The 21,022-nt window shown below is 36.5% G+C and overlaps 1 protein-coding gene and 1 long non-coding RNA gene across 4 annotated transcripts; one reads left to right on the forward strand and one right to left on the reverse strand.

Moving 5' to 3' along the window:
- Positions 1 to 666: 666 nt before the first annotated feature.
- Positions 667 to 20,632, forward strand: ATP6V0D2 (ATPase H+ transporting V0 subunit d2). Of its 3 annotated transcripts, XM_038129143.1 has the most exons (8): positions 667 to 865; positions 7,715 to 7,886; positions 9,788 to 9,966; positions 12,743 to 12,822; positions 14,682 to 14,759; positions 18,015 to 18,191; positions 19,600 to 19,677; positions 20,198 to 20,632. In XM_038129143.1, the coding sequence occupies exons 1-8, from the start codon at positions 736 to 738 to the stop codon at positions 20,357 to 20,359; spliced, it is 1,056 nt and encodes a 351-aa protein (XP_037985071.1). In that variant the 5' UTR covers positions 667 to 735; the 3' UTR covers positions 20,360 to 20,632. The 3 variants fall into 3 exon arrangements, with proteins under 3 accessions (XP_037985071.1, XP_037985072.1, XP_037985073.1); XM_038129144.1 differs by lacking the exon at positions 19,600 to 19,677 and having other exon boundaries at positions 736 to 865; XM_038129145.1 differs by lacking the exons at positions 19,600 to 19,677; positions 20,198 to 20,632 and adding an exon at positions 19,115 to 19,550 and having other exon boundaries at positions 736 to 865.
- LOC119697830 lies at positions 4,691 to 11,826 on the reverse strand. The gene is made up of 3 exons (XR_005255955.1): positions 11,285 to 11,826; positions 10,930 to 11,064; positions 4,691 to 7,237 (listed from the first exon to the last, which is right to left on the reverse strand). It is a non-coding gene; the product is annotated as an uncharacterized LOC119697830 (long non-coding RNA).
- Positions 20,633 to 21,022: the final 390 nt, after the last annotated feature.

Genomic DNA, 21,022 nt, shown 5'->3' on the forward strand with positions numbered 1-21,022 from the left:
CTCTGAAAAATGAGGGTGTGCTTTTAGGTGTGGGTGGCACACTGGGACAAACCATGATTTTGAGGCAAGTTCTGGATACTGATTTTCAAGGACAATGAAAGTCAAATCCTTCAAAAACCTTTCACCTTTGCACATCATCTAATGTTCACACTAATTATTAGAAGGCCCTTATAATTCGTATACATATTTGGTGATAGAGATGAGCAGCAGAAAATTACCAGCAAGCAAAAATGTTAAAAAAAGAAAGCAATACAGGGACACTACCAAATCATCTAAGCTCCTTAAATAGCAGTGGCAGTGTGTTCTGCCACTGACTATTTTACTGCAGAAATATTTCCTCTCTAGGCATTCTCTGATAACTTCCTGTTTATAATACAGTTTTATTCAAGCTTTGTAATGTGCTTTCTCATTCTCCAAGCAGTGCAGAGCATCATTGCAAGCAGGGGTTAAAGCCTGTACTTCCTTTTTGGCTTCTCTTGCAACAACGACAGGTTCATATTCTGGCTTTGACAGGAGAGAGTTGGATTTACTGGCTGGCCATTGTGTAAGCATCAACTGTACTGGAACTGCAGTAGGAGCAAGAAACAGGAAGAAACCAGTTGGTAAAACACAATCATAGGCTGGCAGGAATTCCGTGACTATTTGTCACTCCTTCCAAAGAGGGGAAAAACAGTTGGTGGCAGATATTCAGTGCCATCAAGTACCCAGAAGAGAGATTAAATATCTTTTTGCTCCATGCCAGGATACTCAGAGTTTTACTTCAATGTGGACCATGGCTACTTGGAGGGTCTGGTCCGAGGGTTCAAAGCTGGGATCTTGACAAGTGCGGACTATGTCAATTTAGCACAGTGTGAGACGCTAGAAGGTAAGTCTGCTGGTTTATTTTATTCAGGAAGAAACACTGTTGCTTTGGTGTTTGAAGAAGGGAAGGTAAAAGACTGAACTACTGAGAGTTTGTCTTAAACCCAGAGATAACCCTGATGTCCTTTGAAGAACTGTTCTCATATTTAAGTTAATAGCTTTCCACAGACTGTGATTTGTGTGCAGGCGGTAATTTGCTAAGCAATGCAGACAATGGGGCTTTCTCGTTTACTGATAAGGTTTAGAAATCTCATCCACAGATTTTTTTTTATGGAGACTGGCAACCTTCTCACAGATTTTAGCCATGCTATAGAACAGTTAAAGTTTGGAACTTTCATACCATTTCAGCTGTATGAAACAGGTTCCAAAATCTTGTTAAAAGCTTGCTATTTGGCTCTGAGTTTCTCTATAAAATACATGATTTTAGTAATTTGTTACTTCCTGAATTTTAGGGTAGTGGTGAAGACTCTGCTTACCAGGAACAGAAAACTAAGAAAACTAGACTCCACCAAAATAAAACTTGGAGAAATAGGAAAGAAAAAAAAAAAAGAAAAAGAAAAGAAAAGCTCTTTTCAAGGTGACTTTGCCACAGTAGTAAAGAGAACACACAGTAGTTTCCAAAACAGCTTTCTGTGGCCAAGACTGGTCACAGCCTGATGAAGACAGACTTGTACCAAAGAATCATATGACATACCTTTAGACATTGGGCAGGAAAAAATGCAAATGCAACAGAAAGAAATCACCTTTCTAAAGAAACATAAAGTTCATTTTCCTAACTGCAAAATGAGAGTTATGATTGTACACTCAATTTCTATAACTTACAGTCTATTAGATCAGTTTGGAAAAGGAAGAAGGAGAATGAGTAAGCTCACTCTATTTTAAGCTTTGGCTGATTTGTACATGCAGTAATGGGTTTGGAGTAAGAAAAAGGGAAGAATGATGATTCCCATATCCAACAGAGTTTTGAGGCTGTCTAAACTATTAATATAACTAATAACATAAATCTGGGAAGATTGCTTGCCATTCATCTCTCAAATTAAAACAACTACATTTAAAGAAATGCACATAGATATTTACCTGTCTGCAGAATTAAGTTCCTTTTATAGTTAAAGAAGAGTTTATCAGTACAGTCAATGGAATCTAGACACTATTGAACAGACCAAGTGCATGTGTCTACTTCTGCTGATAACCTGGAGAGCTGTACCAGCTCTCCATTAAATACAGTGGCAGTTCAGACACACAGAACAGATGTATACAATCACTCTGAGAACTGAAATCTATTCCTTATGTCAACTGGAGAAAATCAACTGTTTCTTCACCCCTCTTTGTTCCAGCATTTGTGATTTATGCAACTTATAGACTCAACAGAAACCCTTGATGTTGCACTTAATTGTTTAAGTGAAAAAGTTCTGCTGCATAAGGATACAGATTTTGGGAAAAGGTAACAGCTTCAAACATCTATAAAAGACACAAAGAACAGATTGGTAGAATCTCTAAACTCTCTAAACTAAACTCTGTTGTCACTTCACTTCTCCCTGCAGATGAGCTCAATAAATTATGTTATCCAAAGCTTCATGAAGGAAAAAAATCCTGGTTTCTTCTGAATAAGAAGAAAATATATGAAGTCAAAAACACACTAGCAAAAGGGATTATTTGTACCCTTCACAAAATAAGACTTGCTCATGTTAAGTTTAGCATAGCTAAAGAACCCCTAAATTTTAAGTCATGCTATAAGGAAGTTATTTACCACCATGAGGTAGTTTTCAAATATTTCCAAGATATATAAACATTCAATATTTTTAAGAGCATGAAGCAGATGGGCAGGTAACAAGAGAGAGATAAAAAAATCACTCTTAATTAAAATTTATAATAGGAAGAACAATTAGTTTTATTTTTGAAACCTAATTTTTCTAGTGTTCATTCAATTTTAGAATGCAAATTATTTCATCAATAGAAGCAGCAGCCTTCATCATTCCTCCTACAAGCACATCTCTACTACCCACTCTCACTTCCCCTTTTTCTCTATTCAGCTACATCTCTTTCACCACTGTAACTTTTTTCTACTTATTAAAGACAGCTAACATTTACCTACCAAATGTATTATTTATAATGAAAATATGAGAAATATAAAAATAATGGATTTCTACATGATGCTAAACATATTTATTTCTCTGCACATGTAGGATGCTGTAATACTGCACTTCCACCGTGAGTATATAGTGCACCAAACCCACAGATCCCTACCTAAAGTAAATTTCTATATTCAGCAAGGAGATCTGTGCTGTAATAATGCGATGTTTGCTCAATAGTGTCATCATGTCTTCATATTAAAAGGTAATAAATTTACCCTATTCTGTATTCTGTGGCTTAGCACCACACCACAAAAAATGGCCTAAGCTAAAAACACTATAAATATGCTAAAACAAACAAGCAGGAAACAAAAATCAGAATCACTCCAAGTAACCCATAAACAGAAGCAAAAAGATCTTTTAATTTCAAAGCGGTTTTGGTATCTTTAGAGAGGAAACCATAACATCACTACTGAAGAACCACAAGAAAAACTGTAGGTTAGTGCTTTACATCTGCTTGGTAATCACAGAGCAAGTGTAAAATTAATGGCAATTAAAAAAGAAGACCACTAACAAACTAATGATACCACTGCGTCCTCTCAGGTCAGGGCCATACAGACAGGAGGAGAGGCTTTCAGCTCCATTTAGACATCCTCTTCATCTTGGTTGAACTACTATGATTTCCGTGGAGCTACCTAACGGGCTGCATGCCTCTGGTTTGGTCCTATGGCATTGTCTGTTTCAAGGGAATGAAGTTCCCAGAGCAACTTTGCTGACAGTTTTGAAGTAGAATATGGGGATGTGGGAGTGTGGAGGTGTTTAAATGAGTGTTTTGTTCTTATCTTGCTTTTTCTGTGATAGAAAGACTTCTGCTGTGTAGAAAGGAGGCTAGGTCACAGAAGGACAAGCATCTCAACTCTGTTCCCAACAGAATCACTGAAACAAGTTTACTTAACTTACCAGAGCCAGGGCCTGCCAGCACATGGTGGCTGAAATAACAGTGTTAACTGAAAGAAAATTGCAGCTAGTTGATTATTGCTATCAAAGTGAGGGGTCAGAAAAATTACCATGAACTTGATGCCAAGAGACCAGGTTAACACTTTGTTAAAGTTCTCACAATACTCTTTCTTTTTGATGAAGATCATTCCTGTCTTAACTGTAATCATCTTAAACTAGTCTCCCTCGGTGCATTAATTCCTTTTAGTCATACTTTAGTTAATTGTGTTTGCTGTTCAGTTGTGAGTATACTCACATAATTATTTAAGGTCATACTTTTCCTATAAGTTGTTTTCCTGCCTGTAATTTAATGAGGAAATAGACAACGCAGATGGATGACAATCAAAATGAATGGATGACAGCTGAAATACAGGAATTTTCTTCCCTAGGGATCTTTAGGACAAAGGCCAGAGTCTTGTGTAGGTCTCCAAGAGACCCTGAGAAAAGGAGCAGCTATCATCAATAAAAGGTTTTGGTAACAGGAATGTCTGAGGCCCCTGTAATGCTCAGCCATCTACTCCTGCTGAGTCACCAAGTCACATCACTAGTGCAAGTGTCTGACAGCGACAGTTCCCAGGACTTATTTATGCCAGCAGCAAAGAAAGGACTATAATTTAGATCCACCAGTTCAGTCTCTGAGCTGCACTGAACGCTGTCTTGATGTGAACTCTGATTATGAAATTCCTGGTTGATATTATATGGTATTGGTATATAGTATATGGAGCTTGTGGATGATTATTTTAGCCAAGACCATGAGATATAGTTGAATATTTTTTCTTACATATAATATGCATGTTGGCATTTATTTATTCAGTTAAATAAATACATCTATAAAGCAGGCTGTGTAACTGACAGGGTTTTTAACCCAAAATTCTTGGGTATAACATTTCCTCCATAGCTTTTGGGAGATGGGTGAGGCTATTTAATGAATTATGGCTAATATTGTTCGTGCCTTATATTGAGGCATGATTTATGAAGCCACTCAAATCAGAGAACTAAGAATGGTAACAAAATCTTGTGAAACTACTCCCGATCAGCCAGTTTTTGTTTCTGTTCATCTTATGATGATGTTAATCACACTTTAGAATGGTCAATACTTGGGGCTGACATTTGGGTTTTACAGTCTGCTTTATGTAGTTAACCCCTGGAAAGAACTGTGTTTGAAAGGTATTTACACAGTGTGGCTAAAAGTAGATATCTGTGGTTCATCTGAACAGGAATTGAGAAAAGTTTGAACTAAGCTCTACATCTAATAAAGTAGTATTATCTAATCTCAGCATATGTCAAGTATTTTTGTACTCTTTGCAACAAAAAAAGAGAAAAGTAGGAATGAACAGTTTTCACAGGAAATGTAGGTGTAAAATCAAAATATTAATGAGCTTTTAAAAACTTGGTCCTACATAGACTAATTTCTGGGTATAACTACATTTTTATTTTTCTCTTAGTCTTGCTTACCTTTCTCTCTTTCTTCAATTGTGTTTCTTTTTTCATATTTGGATTCTATTTCTCCTCTTCCTACATGGAAGTCAGTACTGAAACGATGACTTTTTCTAAGTGTGTTATGTGATTTGATATGGATTTGATGAATAGACTATATTTGGTGGATAAGGAACTGGCTGAGTGGTTGCATCCAGAGAGTAGTGGGCAATGCTTCAAAGTCCAGACGGAGCTCAGTGCTGAGCAGTGTCCCTGAAGGGTCCTTTTTGGGACCAGTACTGTTTGACATCTTCATCAGTGTCCTGGTTTGATAAGGAAGTGAATTTTTCAGGAAGTTGTGGTCAAACAGCACCAGCATCAAACCATGACAATCAGTGACACAGACACTGGGATTGAGTACACTGCCAACAAGTTTGCAGGTGGCACCAAACTGAGTGGTGCATGTGACACCAAACTGAGTGGTGCACGTGACACCAAACTGAGTGGCGCAGTTGACCCAGCTGGGGGAATTGAGAGCAGACCTGTGGAAAGGGACTTGGATGTCTACTACTCTTGGACAAAACGTCAGACATGAGCTGAAAATGTGTGCTCACAGCCCAGAAAACCAAGTGTATCCTGGGCTGCCTCTAAAGCAAGGTAGGGAAATGTTTCTCCCCCTCTCTGTGCCCTTGTGAGACCCAACCCTGGAGTACTGTGTCCAGCTCCAGGCTCCCCAGCTCAGGAAGGACATGGGCCTCTTGGACTGAGTCCAGAGTAGGGCCACAGTGACGATCAGAGAGCTGGAACATTTCTTCTACAAGTTAAAACTGAGATATTTGGGACTGTTGATCCTGGAGAAGGTTCTAGGAAGACTTTATTGCCAACTTTCAGTACCTGAGGGGAGTTACAGGAAAGACAGAGACAAGAAGTTTTTTAATAGGGCCTGTAGCAATAGGACAGGGGGCAATGGTTTCAAACTAAAAAAGAATAGATTCAGACAAAATATATGGAAGAAATATTTTAAAATGAGAGGTTAAACACTGGAAGAGGTTGCCTAGAAAGGTTGGAAACATTAATGGCCAGACTGGACAGGACTCTGAGCAACCTTGAAAGGCAGCCAACTTGCATAGAAGACTCTATGAAGTTTATCTCAGTACGCCACAGTGCTAAATGTAGGAGTCTGCTTCACACTGTACTAGCTCTTTTGCTTTAAGTCTCAGTGTAGGCAGCCTTACTGCATGCTAAGGAAGTATACACATAGGGAAATAGGCAAAAATAGCTACTGTACTGATAAATACTTACCTTGCTAACTGCAAATTAACTTCCTGACAGGTACAACCTTATTTCCATCTGTGGGAGTGTTGCTGTCCCTTCCCCTAATTATCAGTTCAGATTTCACATAGAAATCTAATTATTATAAATGCCCAAATCATATAACAGAACCCCAATCTATAATTTTAAATAGTTTTAATCTAGCATTTTAACACAATTATGGATTGCAGTGGGGCCTTTTCTAAAAGAAAGCATTAAACTGCTTTGAACAGCAAGAAATTATCCAAATGCTTGCTTATGCCTCATGGTAAAAAATGGCTAGCAGAGAAAATTTGTCATATTAATTCTAGGATATCATGAAAGTTTCTTTTAACTTTGTGGTCAAAACAACTCATTTTCCCCAGTCACCAGGGTTGAGAGCTCAAACAGAAAATGTCACAATGACCCAAGTTTCTGGAACAGCTTCTTAGGATTTGCTAGCAGCAGCCATAAATCAGAGAAAGCCAAACCAGAAATGCTAAGAGAGTGTAAACTCTCCCCTTTCAAGTGCTCCACTGCAGAATCCATTTGGAGTCCAGAATGTGTGCCAGACAAGACGTGTTTTGTTCTCTTCTTCAGGCAGCCTGATAACAGAAGATTATAATCTTACTTGAGATTTAGATGTTTCATGGAAATATTTAAGATCTTACCAAAGTTAAATGATTATTCCTATTAATGCAAAACAGTCTGTGAGAGTGCAGCAGACAAAGCAGTATAATGGTGCAAATCAGTCAAACAAACCTGATGAGGGAGGGACTAGAGACACTAGTGAGTAACAGTCTGTCTGGTATGTCTGAAAATAAAAGCTGATGGTGAAACTTCTGACAAAGGTATAAATTATTTCTTCTTTCCTACAGTATGCAGAAAGTCTCACTGGTAGAAGGCAGTACAAATTTGCATCAATTTTGCATTTACACTATATTATAGCCATGCAAAAAACTTTTCAATAGAGTATGATCAGTTGCTTAATATAAAAATGTATTAGAAATTAACTTTTAAAAAAAATCTGGTTGCAGACAATATGACAATTTTCTCATGGTCTTTCCTGAATTTAATTCCAGATCTGAAGTTACATCTACAGACTACAGACTATGGCAACTTCTTGGCTAATGAAACTGGTCCTCTCACTGTTTCCACTATCGATGAAAAACTGAAAACAAAACTACTCACAGAATTTCATTACTTTAGAAACCATGCTTTTGAACCACTTGCCAGTTTTCTGAATTTTGTCACGTAAGTAATATTACCACATAGCTTACCACACAGTAGTAAAATAGCTTACCACATATCTTACCACACAGAAAAAGCAGTTAAAATAGTGTAAATGCAACATCTTGGAATTTCCATTAAGTTTTAAACCCAGCAAAATTACTTTGATACTGCTACATGTGCATGCTTTACTTGCTAATATAAATTCTGGAACTGTATGTGTATATGAAGAGCTGTTGTCTTTGCAGCTAATTATTTTAAAGAACAGAAGCAGTTTTCTTTATGTGAACAGCGGCAGAAGAAGTGGTAGAGATTAATTAATTAAAAAATTGTTAAAATTTTCAAACACTGTTTAAGTCAGACAAGTTGAAAAACTACATTTGGGAGGGGAATCTTGCATGATTCATGCAAGATTAAAAATTTCATGATGTACAGAGAAGTGATTTAATTCCTAGGCCTATGGCAAATAGTAGATCTTTTTTAAAGGGGGAAAGACAACACATCCTACACCTGTCATAATTTTTATAATGTTTGAACCAAATAAATAAAAACGAGGATGACTTTATAGGGTATATTGCAAGGTACTTAGATCCAAGCAGCGCTATTTGAAAGTTCAACTGCTGTTTGATGCTGGATGAAGAGAAAGCTCTGATCTCGATACCATCATAAATAGATGAAACTTGCAAATGAATGTCTTAAACAACTTTAAGAATGGGGATCTGCTTTATAACAGTATAACAGCATGGGCTAGCAAAATACCAGCATGATATTTTACCTAACTATTTGCTACCCTTGATCTTATACTTTTAATATATTTTAACAATAACAATTAACTGTTCAACTAACATTCAAGGAGCATTTTTATTATAACAGTAAAATTATTTTTTTTTCTGGTCATGTGTAGCTGACCACTTTTAGGTTGATATATTAAAAGGATCTTAAAGGCTGTCCTGGGATTTCTGTGGGCGTGCAATGTTTACATTTTGTTTCAGGGAAATGAAAATGAAAGCATGAAAGTTTTGGCAGTTCTTTTCTCACACTCATTGACATAAATGTATAGATGTGTATGCACAGCCTTTGCTCACTGTTGATTTTTAAAATAATGGATTCACTGGTTAAAGATATTTCACACTAATCATTGAACTACATTCCACCAGATCCTGAAGCCCTCTTTACACATTTTGGGTGAGAACATATAAATCTCTGTATGTTTCTAGCTGTATTCTTAGTCACCAATGCAAACTCAAGACTTGCATTCAAGGGAATAGTGTTCCCATTTCCCAGTCACTGACAAGACTGTCATCAGCCCCTTTGACACTGAAACTAGTATGAAGCTGATAGAAAACTTCTACTCAAAAGAAAATTTTAAGTAATTGAGAAGAAATCTGTAAGAGCCTGTTCTTAGCTCCCTCATGGGAGGATGTTTAGAGCTGAGTCAGAAGAAAACCTAAGATTGGACCATCTGCATGAACTCTGCAGTTTTCGTGCCGAGATTCCCATGTACTTCTTTGTCCAGATGGTATATATGAAATAAAAAAGTCCTAAACTTGAAAGTTGCTAGCTCAGGTGATTTGCTTTGGATAACACTCATTGTCACTTGTTACAGTGAATCTACGTCTCTCAGCTGTTATGTTTATTATAGTCATGTGTCAGTACCACCTTCTTTAAAAGTGTCCATTTTCTAAATCAGTCATATAAATCAGGTATCAATCAGGTTTAAAACTGGGGCTGTGTTATCTACTTGCTATTTTAAAACTTCTGATGATTTTTGATGAGCTATTGATACAGAATGAACATGCATTCTGATAATATGTAGTATTAATAATAATAGTATTATGGCTAATTAAAAAAATTTTTAGTTTTTATTTTTTAAGTGAAAGCTGATTATAAAAATAATTTATTTTTACTTTTTCTTTCCAATGCAGTTACAGCTATATGATTGACAATGTAATTCTTTTAATAACTGGCACATTACATCAGCGACCCATAGCTGAACTTGTTCCCAAGTGCCATCCATTGGGGAGCTTTGAGCAAATGGAAGCAGTCAGCATTGCCTCAAACCCCACTGAACTCTTCAATGCAATTTTGGTCGACACACCATTAGGTAAAACCACTAAATTCTTTCTTTCTTTTTTCTTTTTTTTCCCCCAAAACTACTAATCCTGTATTCGTTTGAACAGGATGTTTCCCACTGGATATGCTGTGTTTTGGTAACAAAAATCTTGAACCGCAGATCAAGAACATCTGAAGTGATGTTCAGGACATATTCTAGTAACATTTATTAATAGCTTCTATATCCACCTTGGGTAGCAGACTCAGAAAAAAAACATGTTACTGAAGAAGTGCAATGTATATCTTTTCTATTCAAAGTAGTCACTGATTTAAGTCATATGTATTTTAATTTCAACACCTACATTATATTAAAAATATGTCTTCACTAATGATCAAGCTGAAGCTACTAATAAATATACTAATAAATATACTAATAAATATTAGATGTCGTGGTAGAACCCAGATGAGATTTGGGCATGGTTCAAATATAAAGAAAAGTCCTATTTTGAAAAACTAAATCTAAGAGCAAAGCAGGGTGAAGTTTGGAGATGTCGTATTATGAAATTAAGATGAAACTCTGCTCAATGTGGTGCAGCAGCCAACACGAACAAAACCCAATAGCCTGTGAAGGGCACTGAGAATAAGATAGAACTGGATGTATTTGAATGTATATGATAACATTGTGTGCCCTGCTCATCAGGACTGTGAGAGGTTTTGGGTTCTGCTTCTCAAAAAGGTGTGATAGGTTGGCCCCAGATGGAAGAAAATCCCCACCCAGCCACGTGCTCACCCCCTACTCTCAGCACAATGAGGGGGAGAAAAAAGGAGGAAAAAATAGATTGTGGGTTGAGATCACTCACAAAGTACTGCTGCAGGCAAACCAGACTGAATCTGTGGGGAATTAACTTGATTTATTACTGATTTATATATGCATGACATAATTGATTACTGATCCAGATATAAGGAGACAAACTGAAAATAATGAAACATTTAGGGGAAAACTTGGGGAAAATACCTTTCCTCCAGCCTTTGTTGCTCCTTCATGCCAGGCTCCTCTTCTCTGCCCCCATTATCCCCACAGGTTATACTGCATCCGTCCAGACAGGCAGGGAACTCACAAGGTGCAGGAGGAGTTTAGAGCCATAGAATCCTAGAATGGTTTGGGTAGGAAGTGAGATAAAAGATCATCTAGTTCCAACACCCCTGCCATGGGCAAGGACCTTCCACTAGACCAGGTTGCTCAGAGCTCCATCCAACCAGGCCTTGGATAATTCCAGGGATGGGAAATACACAACTTCCCTGGGCAGCCTATTCCTGTCTCATCATCCTCACAGTAAAGAATTTCTTCCTAATATCTAATCTAAACTTACCCTCTTTCAGTTTAAAGCCATTCTCCATTGTCCTATCATTACATGCCCTGGTAAAAACTCCCAGTTTGTTTTTCAGGTAGGCCCCCTTCAGATACAGCTGCTTGACTGAGGGTCTGGGCTGTGCCCTTGGTGTGTCCCAGATGGAGCTCTGCCTGTGTCCAGCACAGCACAGTCCTGCCTTTCCCTCACAGAGGCCACCCTACAGCACACTCCCATCAGTGCCTGGGCACTGGCACACTGTACAGCGAAATCTGAGAAGGGGCAGAGCAGAGCAGCTGAAATGAACAGCGCTGCCATGTGTAGATAGACTAAGAAGTCCAGACTGCAGTTTGGAGTGGACAAAGCTGATGAGAGATACGGACACACGGACACAGTTTACAGATTCCTTAGAGCAGTGGTTTGTTCACAGTGAGTTATGAGCTGCTGCTTACCAAATCCTTCAGAAGACCAAATGCCAGCAGAAAACTAGTTTTAAAAGATAAACAAAACCACTGTTTTCACACAGCTGGTACAAAATTTCTGGATGATTTTTTTTTTTTTTTTTTTTTTTTTTTTTTTTTTTTTTTGCTAAGCTAGTTCGTAAAAGAAGAGGTTGTTATCAACTCTTTAATGTCATGGGAAAAATTTGTGGGCAATAGATCTATAAGGAGATACTGAAGGGAACTCTCAGGGCTACACTTCCTGATATTCTTCATTCAAAATCTGGATGCTGGAAAAGGAGGAAGGGATAAGACCACAAAACCTGGCCAGGCTCACATCTTCTCTGTAAATACCATCTTCCATTGCCACTGCTTGGGTACTGCAGTACTATTTTCATATGGTACTGCTCTGCCCCACTGGGACAGCTCAGGAACAGGGAAAGGCACAGTTGGTTATGAATATCATATTTTTAAATGGTCCAGCTGCATAAGTGAAATTCATCCACTGCCTCCTGCTCCAAAGCTTGCTCTTTAGTCAGTTCTGCCGAGGACCCATAAGCACAGATGGTCAAGGTCAAAGCATGTGCCCTTTATCTGCTGCAACCTGTTGCCTTTCCCACACTACATACGCAAAGCAGAAAAGGGAAAACAGGATTCTCCTTAACAATTGCAGAATACCTGCATGATTTTAGACAAAAATTATTTTTCATATCCCTCACTAGAAAATCTCCATAATAACCAAACTATATACTTTAGAGAAGATTAGTGCTTTCATTAGCATTCCCTTTTGGTTCTCTCTGGAGACATGGGCTCTGGCTGCAGCACTCATTGATTCCCCTCACTGCAGATTCTCATTAAAAAGGAGGGGATAGGAGGATAAGCGGAAAACCAAGTGGATTTTTTGTCGTCTCTATTATATCACCCTTTCTTGTACAACAGAACCCTTGGATCCTTGTTCACACACTAGTGAGCAATAGACAGGAGATGCATACTATCAGCATGCAGATTTATACTGCTATGTTATAAACTCTGCTTTCAGCTGCTTTTTTTCAAGATTGCCTGTCTGAAAACGACCTGGATGAAATGAACATTGAAATAATGCGCAACAAACTGTACAAGGCAAGTCTTTGCAATAAAATGATAATATTTGGGGTTTATCAAATGTCTCAGCAAAGCAGGTCAGTATCATTAACCCAGTTTTATGGGTGGGGAAACAGAAGTATGGTGAGATAAAGCAAGCTGTCTAAGGTCATCTGGTTGATTTCAAGTCCAGGAAGGAAACCCAGCTGCTTTCATTTCTACTCCACTGTTTGGAGACTTTTCAAAATTTAGGTCTGCATCCAAATTCTAATTTAATATCTCATTAATGAAAATGCTCTAGATGTCAGGCTAATATCCAGATCCAGATTTGTTTATGAATAACTCAGCCACCAAATGCCAGAGAACTCTTAGCTCCTGAGTGAGCCTAGGCAGGCTTTTGGCTAACATTTATCTTTATTTATATAAGGAAGATGAGATTTGCAAGGATCTAATGGTTTTGAGTCTAGCTAGCATGATTTTTACTTAGGGATTTTGTATAATTTCCTTCTTTTAAAAAATAATTTTTAGCATTGTGAAAGCACAGTGCTGCAAAAATATGCATTTAACATGAGCCTTGCATTTTAAAAGTACTTTACAAATCTTAGCACACAGGTCACTACTTTTACAATGGTCACTTTAAAGGCTATACATATTCCAATCCATCAGCAGTTCTTCCTGGCACATTCTCTTCAAAATCTTTATCATCTTTCTTTCACAGTGGATTCCCCAGATTGCAGGAAGCATTTTTACAGTGATCTGACTGCACTAGAGAAAAAGAAAAGAAAATTTTGTTTGTCTTACAAATGATATTTATAAATTTCAAAGCCTATTTTTAATTCTTAAAATGTTTACTAATTCTCTCATTCAATTCAACATCAATTATGCCTATTAATTTCAATGTATTTTAATTATTTCACGGTACTACTATACTAGACACTTTTTCCAATTTGGTAACATACATATTTGATTCTTATATCCTGTGTGGATGTCCATATATTAACACTTATCAAATCTATTTTTGTTTTCTTCTTGCTCATCTGAGTATTAGGGGGACCATTCTGCAAATACTATTAAATTATTAATAGATAATTTCTCCTTTACTTCAGCTGTCAATGTGATCAATTGCTTCTGCTCTACTATCAGATAGCACTATAGAGAACCTAATGCATAATTCTATGCAGTAGATACCCCTTGAGATGTCTCTACTTAAAATTAACTTAATTGCATAGTTAGTGACAGCTCCTAACAAGATTGTGTGAAGTTGTAGCAAATGCATTTTAACATAAATGCTCTCTAATACAGTATTTTGGGAGATTGAGAGGCAGGCAGAATAGCATCTCTGAGATGTATAATGTCTTTCCTGCACAGGTATTTTGAAATGGGTGCAGATGCCAGAATCCTTAACAGACCAGAGGGCTCTGCAGACCAGTATTACAGAAGCTTTGTCTGCTGTTCTGTCCTAATCCAGGGTTTAGGGTAGAGCAGCAGGGATTAGTTTGTGTATCCTCATCCTGCTGGCCCAACAGCCGTGGCATATGCCCAAATCCCCTCCTCCGCACATTATAAATGAAGAGTTTCCTTTAGCCATCTGCTTATTATGCAGTGGAAACTCAACGGAGCTCAAAAAGTTCCTTCTTTAGAGAGCAAGTAAAACATAATATTTTTCTTAATACAATTTTTGAAAACATTTGATCTCAAATTGTAAAAGCAAGACATTTGCATTTGAATATTTCAACTTTTGTTTGAACTAAGTAATTAAGCACATACTTAAAATTTAAATTCATCGGTGGAATTATCAAAGTTAATGGAAGTATTTAAAAATTAGGTTCATGGCTATGTGTAATTCTGGTCCAGGTCTTAAGCAGAATTTAAAATATTTCTCTTCTTCTTTCATGTAGTCTTACCTCGAGGCATTTTATAAGTTTTGTGAAAAACAAGGTGGTACTACAGCAGAAATAATGAGACCTATTCTTGAGGTAAGAAACATTCGGTCTTTATACATTAAAGTACTCCACAATGTTTTCATAATTGTCTCACTTTGTTATTCCTGTTCAGTTTCTCTCCATGTGCAAAGGTATCTGTGAAATGTTTGCTTCTCCTCTAAATATACCTGTTTTTTCTAAGATGTAATGATTAGTGTATTCAAGGATGACTTTTATCTTTTGACTAGAGAAGCAGCTAGACCATTACTAAGGAGGAGCCAGTTCTCAGTTAATATTTTTCGGTATCAGAGAGCAGAAAAGAAGAAATGATTCACTAATCTCAACCCATTGCCCTTTAACATTTCTCTTCATTATGTAGAAAAACCAAAAATGTTGGTTATTGAGTTTGGGATTGCTAAAGCCTGGCATTACTGTCTATTTACTAATCAATAATCTTCAAGCTTCATGGCACTGCTATGTTTGTTTACTCTCCTATTAAAATTAGTGATTGAGGTTAGAGTTGAGTGACTTTAGGAATTAGTGCGATATAAAAAAAAGTAGAACATTCTGTGTAACATTTTTGTCTCAACTCAACAAAGTTTAATATTTTTTTTCCATGGCATACAGAGTTCCTGATGTCCTCCCCTCAAAGCATACATGCATCCAGTGAATGATATTTTTGTCTCTGTTATTTTAATGAAAGATGCAGAAATATCTAAAATTGAATTCTCAGCATTCAGGTCCCCTTTTCTTCTTTTTCTCACTTAGTCTATCACAATTTTTTGCAGAGGCTGACAGCCAGACCACCCACTTGCTTCCAGGAGTCTTTTTTCTGGATAAGAAATTTTACACCCTGGAAACCAAAAAAATTCATTGAGGTCTGATGACATCATACTGAAAGTTTGCATTTAGAAGAGAGACAATAACCCTGGGAGCTCATTCCTGAGGGAAGAATGTGTCTGAATTGCATTTCACAAAATAATGTCCTAAAAGGGATTGCAATTTCCTAGTTTAATTAAGCAGGTCACAACATTTCAATTTATGCTCTAAACAAAATGCTCCTAATCAAGGTAAATTGAATAGAATTAAGTATTTTGACTTTTCTTTTCTTAAAAATAAAAATCAAGAGACTGGCTGATTGGCTGGCATAGTTGATTCAGATTTTTCAGAAAGTTTGTTTTTAAATAGAAATTCATGCTTAGTGCAGATTACTTACTAATGTTAGCTTAAGCATGTGGTAAAACTATCTTTATATCAGTGGTAACAATTTAGTCTATGATAAGCTTCTTTAAAATCCTTATCTAATGTCAATCAGCCAGGGGGATAAACTTTTCTATAGAAGGTCTCATTTTCTACAATATTTTATTAACCTGAAGAGACACATAGAAAGACTGCTAATGGTTGGATTCACAAAAAACCCACAAGTTTAATTATTCAAATGAATACTTGCTATTTATTTTGTAATCTTATATGTAAGACTACCAACCTGACCCTACAGAATGCGGCTGAGGTATTTAGCTCCCCATCTCCTTGACTACCACCTGTGCTGCCAAACTTCCATATTAAGAGTACTGATGATCTCTTTTCCACCGTGGACAGCACACGCCACATGTTTAGCCCTGATTCTGGCAAGAAACTGCAGGACTGCACTGCACTGCAGCTAGAGCTGTGTCTGTTAGCATGGCCCCATGCTAAATTTTGAACCAGCAGTCTCCCACATGGAAACATGCACCAAGGAAATGGTCATCCTCAGACTCCATCTCTGCCTGCAGCAATCAGATGGACGGTCACCAAGCAATTGCTTTGTGGCCTTACTCTCTGTGGAGACTCTCATGTGCCAATAACTGATGAATTGAGAGGTCTGAAAGGATGGGAGTTATCCTGAAAATTTTCTGAAACTGGAAGCCACCAGAAGCAGAACCCATACCTGCTACTATGAATTGCAATTGCCTCTCACGTTTTTTATCAACAAAACACATTACACATCTAACAGCTAGATTCTACATGGCTTAAGTTAAGTTAAAAAAAGAAAGCATTTGTCTTTCTAAAATGGTTTCAGTAATGGTTTCAGTAGGCCTAATAGGCTTATTTTTATTAATTAGGGAAATGAAGTTTGGCCCTGTTATTCATTAGCTAGAAATCTTTTCAAGCAAGCTTATTTTCTTCTCGTTACTTCTTCACTGTTTACTCCTTTTCCTTACTTCGAAGTCAGCGCCAGCGGGTAGTGAGTTCCTGTTATTGTGTGTTCCCATACACAAGAGTAGATGTGAATACGTGTTTTTGCTGAAGCGGCAGATTAGTGTTGCAAATGCGCCTTATTACTCAAATGAAAAGAGCACCTCTCTGCTTAAACTAGCTCAAATATTCACAGCATAAGAAATTTTGTAAGCCTCCTTAAATGAGCCTGTACTACATACACTTCACTAGGGAAGATTTTCCCTGTGTAATCCCTGCAATTAGCAAGGGCTCTGTTCTTAAAACATTAAAGTAAGGAATAAATGAAAGAATTAAAACCATAGTCAATTTAGATCTCCAGACAGAAGAAAAGATTGTTTTTATTCACTGCTGCATTTTTAAGTCACACTCTAAGAATGGTAAGTGAAATTTTGCCTTGTATAAAATAAGAACCTGAGGGCTAGACATTGGATTGCCTTTCAGTCTGCTGCTGCAGTGAAAATACAGACACTACAGGCATCTAAATCTGAAGAAAACAGAAGAAATATAGCCTTTGATTCTATGTATTAAAAATTAATTGTTATTTGAACACTTAAAACTTTAACTTGGAAGTAAATGGCCCCCTCCTCCTTATCAAACTATCATTTTAAATATGTGCATTGAGAAATTACATTTTTTTAGGATTTTCATTCAACTTTTACTATCAACAGCACTTTGAGTTACTATTGATTGAGGCAGTACTATTGATTCCTGGTCCTCTATTAGTTTTATTTATAAGATCACTATTTCATAATCTTACACATGAGAGTGTGAAGATATTTTTTCCTGTCAACATCTGGGTAACTAAGCAGGGAAATGAGGAAGCAGCAGAAATGATATTTTTAGAACAAAAATAATACAGAATAAAAACTGTAGTTGCAAAATCTTGTTTGATGTTATAGTCAAAATTTAATGCATATTTTCAAAGAAGAATTTACAATTTCAAAAATAAGGTGTGTTTCCAATGCTCTCAATTCAACTTTAAAAAAAAAAAATTCCATAGTTCGACTAACTAAAAAACCTCAGGATATGCCCACCCTAATTTAGAATGAGATGTCGAATAACACCTCTTTATTCTTTGTTTTGCATATTAAGTTTGAGGCAGACAGACGTGCTTTTATCATCACCATTAATTCATTTGGCACTGAGCTGAGTAAAGATGACCGAGAGAAGCTGTATCCAACCTGTGGAAAACTTTATCCAGAAGGTTTGCACCTGTTGGCCAATGCAGATGACTACGAGCAAGTGAAGTGTGTTGCAGAATACTATGCAGTACGTATACCAATTTATTGAAACAAAAAAGCCAATATAAAAATAGTTTATTAGCATCTCCTGACGTCAGCAAAATTGTTATGAGTATACATGTAAGTTAAAAGAATTTTTGAGAGATAAAAAAAAATCAGCAGAGGTACTAAAGTTCCCATAAAAAAGTGTATGGGATCAAAGACTTTTGATATGAAGAGATAAGATTAAGATAAGGCATTATTACATTAGTGCAATACAAAATTCCTCTTACAAGGATGTTTAAGTAAGAGCAAATCACATCTAGTAAATAAAACTCTTCCTACTCCATTAACTCTCCCCAAATTGAGTTTCACTTCATTGCTTCTGCCTCCAAAATTTTGGAGCATAGCCATACAGCATTTTAAACTGAGTTGACCAAACAATTCATGTCACAGATTAGTCAAACTTGATATATTGCCAGCATACCATAAAAATTCCCTTCTGAAACATTTTCTCTAAATCAGTAATTGATTCAAAGAACTAGATGAAAATGTTAATATTGATGCAAATAGTGTTGTTATTAAAGATTAGTAATCTGCAACACTTGCTATGAATTAACTGCTGTACCCTGTCTAACCATAATATTTAAGCTACCTCTAAGTAGGTACACTAAAAATGTCTGGTCTATTGCTTTTTCCACAAAAAAAAAACCAAAAAACCAAAAAACACAAAAGTGAGCTGTGCATCTGCTCCTATGCATAAAGAGAACATTTTCATAATGAGTTACTGTGTCAGTGAGGTGTGGAGCAAGACTGTTCATGAGATGGTGGGTTATTTAGATGAATTTGGGAACCATTGTAGTAGACCTCTACTACACTCCTACTTTATGGGAAAAACAAACCAAACACACAGACAAGGAAATTACATAGAAATGTTACACCTAAAAAATCAACTCAAATGTATCTGCACAGGATATTCCAGGATGGCAAATCAGACTAATGGATTTGGATACAATATTAATGCAGGTAAAGCAAATCCAACTGACTACTGGAAATAGAAGGAGCAGCCATATGATGATCAGAGTTCAGTGTTTTGGCTCTATTTAGAGCTCTGGCTCTGATGGATTACTATTCGTACAAGAAGTTCAGTGCTCTCTGCCCAAAGGAGTGAAAGGTCACATGTCATTCCAAAATAAGTCTCTTTTAGTGCCTTCAGCAAATTAATTTAAATTGTTGGAATTGATGATAAGAAATACAAGAACAAAAGTGATTTTTCTTTGTTTTGCTGATTATATGCTTTTAACTTTTGATTTATGTAGAATTACAATCTATACAGGAGGTCTTCTATACAGAAAGATTACTTAACAAAGATTAATTTACAAAGTAATGTAAAGTGTCTGTGCTGCACAGAATGCAAAAGTACCTTATTTTCATGGAGTGGTTGTCTGTGCTTTTAGGAATACAAGGCTGTGTTTGAAGGTGTAGGGAGTGGCACTGGAGAAAAGACACTGGAAGACGCTTTTTTTGAACATGAGGTAAAACTTCTAACCTTAAAATACAAAAATGAATGTTACTCATATGGAATAATAATCAAAACAAGAATGAGGTACCAGGCTTTTGATTCCATTATACTGCTTTCTATTCAAGAACATGGATTTTCTATGGCTGTCAACATTTGGCTGAATCAAGATAGAAGAATTTACCTTTTTAAGTAAAATTAATCCTATAACATTCTTCTAAAGACTCTTTACAGACCTATCAATCCTGATAGCCTATCCAAAAGCTATCTCATAGACACCACTTAATTAAATTTCTTTTGAGTAATCTACTAGAGAAGGTATTTCACTACTGTCTTTTATTTCCTGTAATATTGCTGTAGTCGATTACCAAAATTATTCCACAGATGACATTTCAATTACACTGATACTCAAGAGATTGCTAAATATAATCATGGCTGCAAAGCTGCAAGAAATCTTGAACATAAAAGCTACCATATAAAATCCCATTCACCTTCCTTGATATTTTATCATAACACTTGTTTCATCTTTTCTGCAGGTAAAGCTGAATGTGCTTGCATTCAACAACCAGTTTCATTTTGGAGTATTTTATGCTTATGTGAAGTTAAAGGAACAAGAATGCAGGAATATTGTATGGATTGCTGAATGCATTTCTCAGAGACACAGAACCAAAATTAACAACTACATTCCAATTTTCTAAATTTCATAATCTATAATGCTTGAAAAGACGCATCATTTCATAGAAAAGAAGAAAAATCTTATTTCAAAAATTAACTCTTATCAGATGTTCTAAATTGTATTAATGAGCCTCCTTACATACATCACTGTAGTAAAAAAAAGTAATGCAATTAGAGATATGAGTACTTCATAACGAAATACTAATGGGTTTATTCACAAATTTGTTGGTAGATTTGTTCCCCACTGTGCCTATTTTAATTTAATTGATCAATAAAAACCTCCTGCAAGGTCTTACATATATAGTCTTTCTCTTTTGTGGAACCAAGATTTGTATCAATGACATTTGAAAAGCTCTTTAATTGTTTTTTTGGTTTTTTTTTTAAATTAATGTTTTTCTCAAAGGGTCAATTAAACCACTACTTGTATCTCACAGGGTCTTTCTCATGGCATACAGATTGTATGAAGGACTTAATACACAAATAAGAGAGAAACTGTGAGATTGCCCTTAACAAACCTGAAGGGGAAACTTCCTGATCTTAACTGTGACTCCTCTCTGCAACTAATGTAAATAAGTAACTTCAGTATCACTAAAATGTTTTTATTTCTTCCTTTATGGTCAAATGAGGAGCACCCTAAGAGTCAAACAATGGGGTTCTGATCTAGCCCACAGCAATAAAAATATCCC

This window comes from Motacilla alba, chromosome 2 (genome assembly GCF_015832195.1).
Source record: "Motacilla alba alba isolate MOTALB_02 chromosome 2, Motacilla_alba_V1.0_pri, whole genome shotgun sequence".
In the NCBI taxonomy this organism is placed as follows: domain Eukaryota; kingdom Metazoa; phylum Chordata; class Aves; order Passeriformes; family Motacillidae; genus Motacilla; species Motacilla alba.

Coding starts and splice junctions, on each gene's coding strand:
- ATP6V0D2 (XM_038129143.1), top strand. CDS start 736: ATGCCAGGATACTCAGAGTTTTACTTCAATGTGGACCATGGCTACTTG. Junction 9,967..12,742: donor TTTGGTCGACACACCATTAG/GTAAAACCACTA, acceptor CTCTGCTTTCAG/CTGCTTTTTTTCAAGATTGC. Junction 12,823..14,681: donor TGCGCAACAAACTGTACAAG/GCAAGTCTTTGC, acceptor TCTTTCATGTAG/TCTTACCTCGAGGCATTTTA.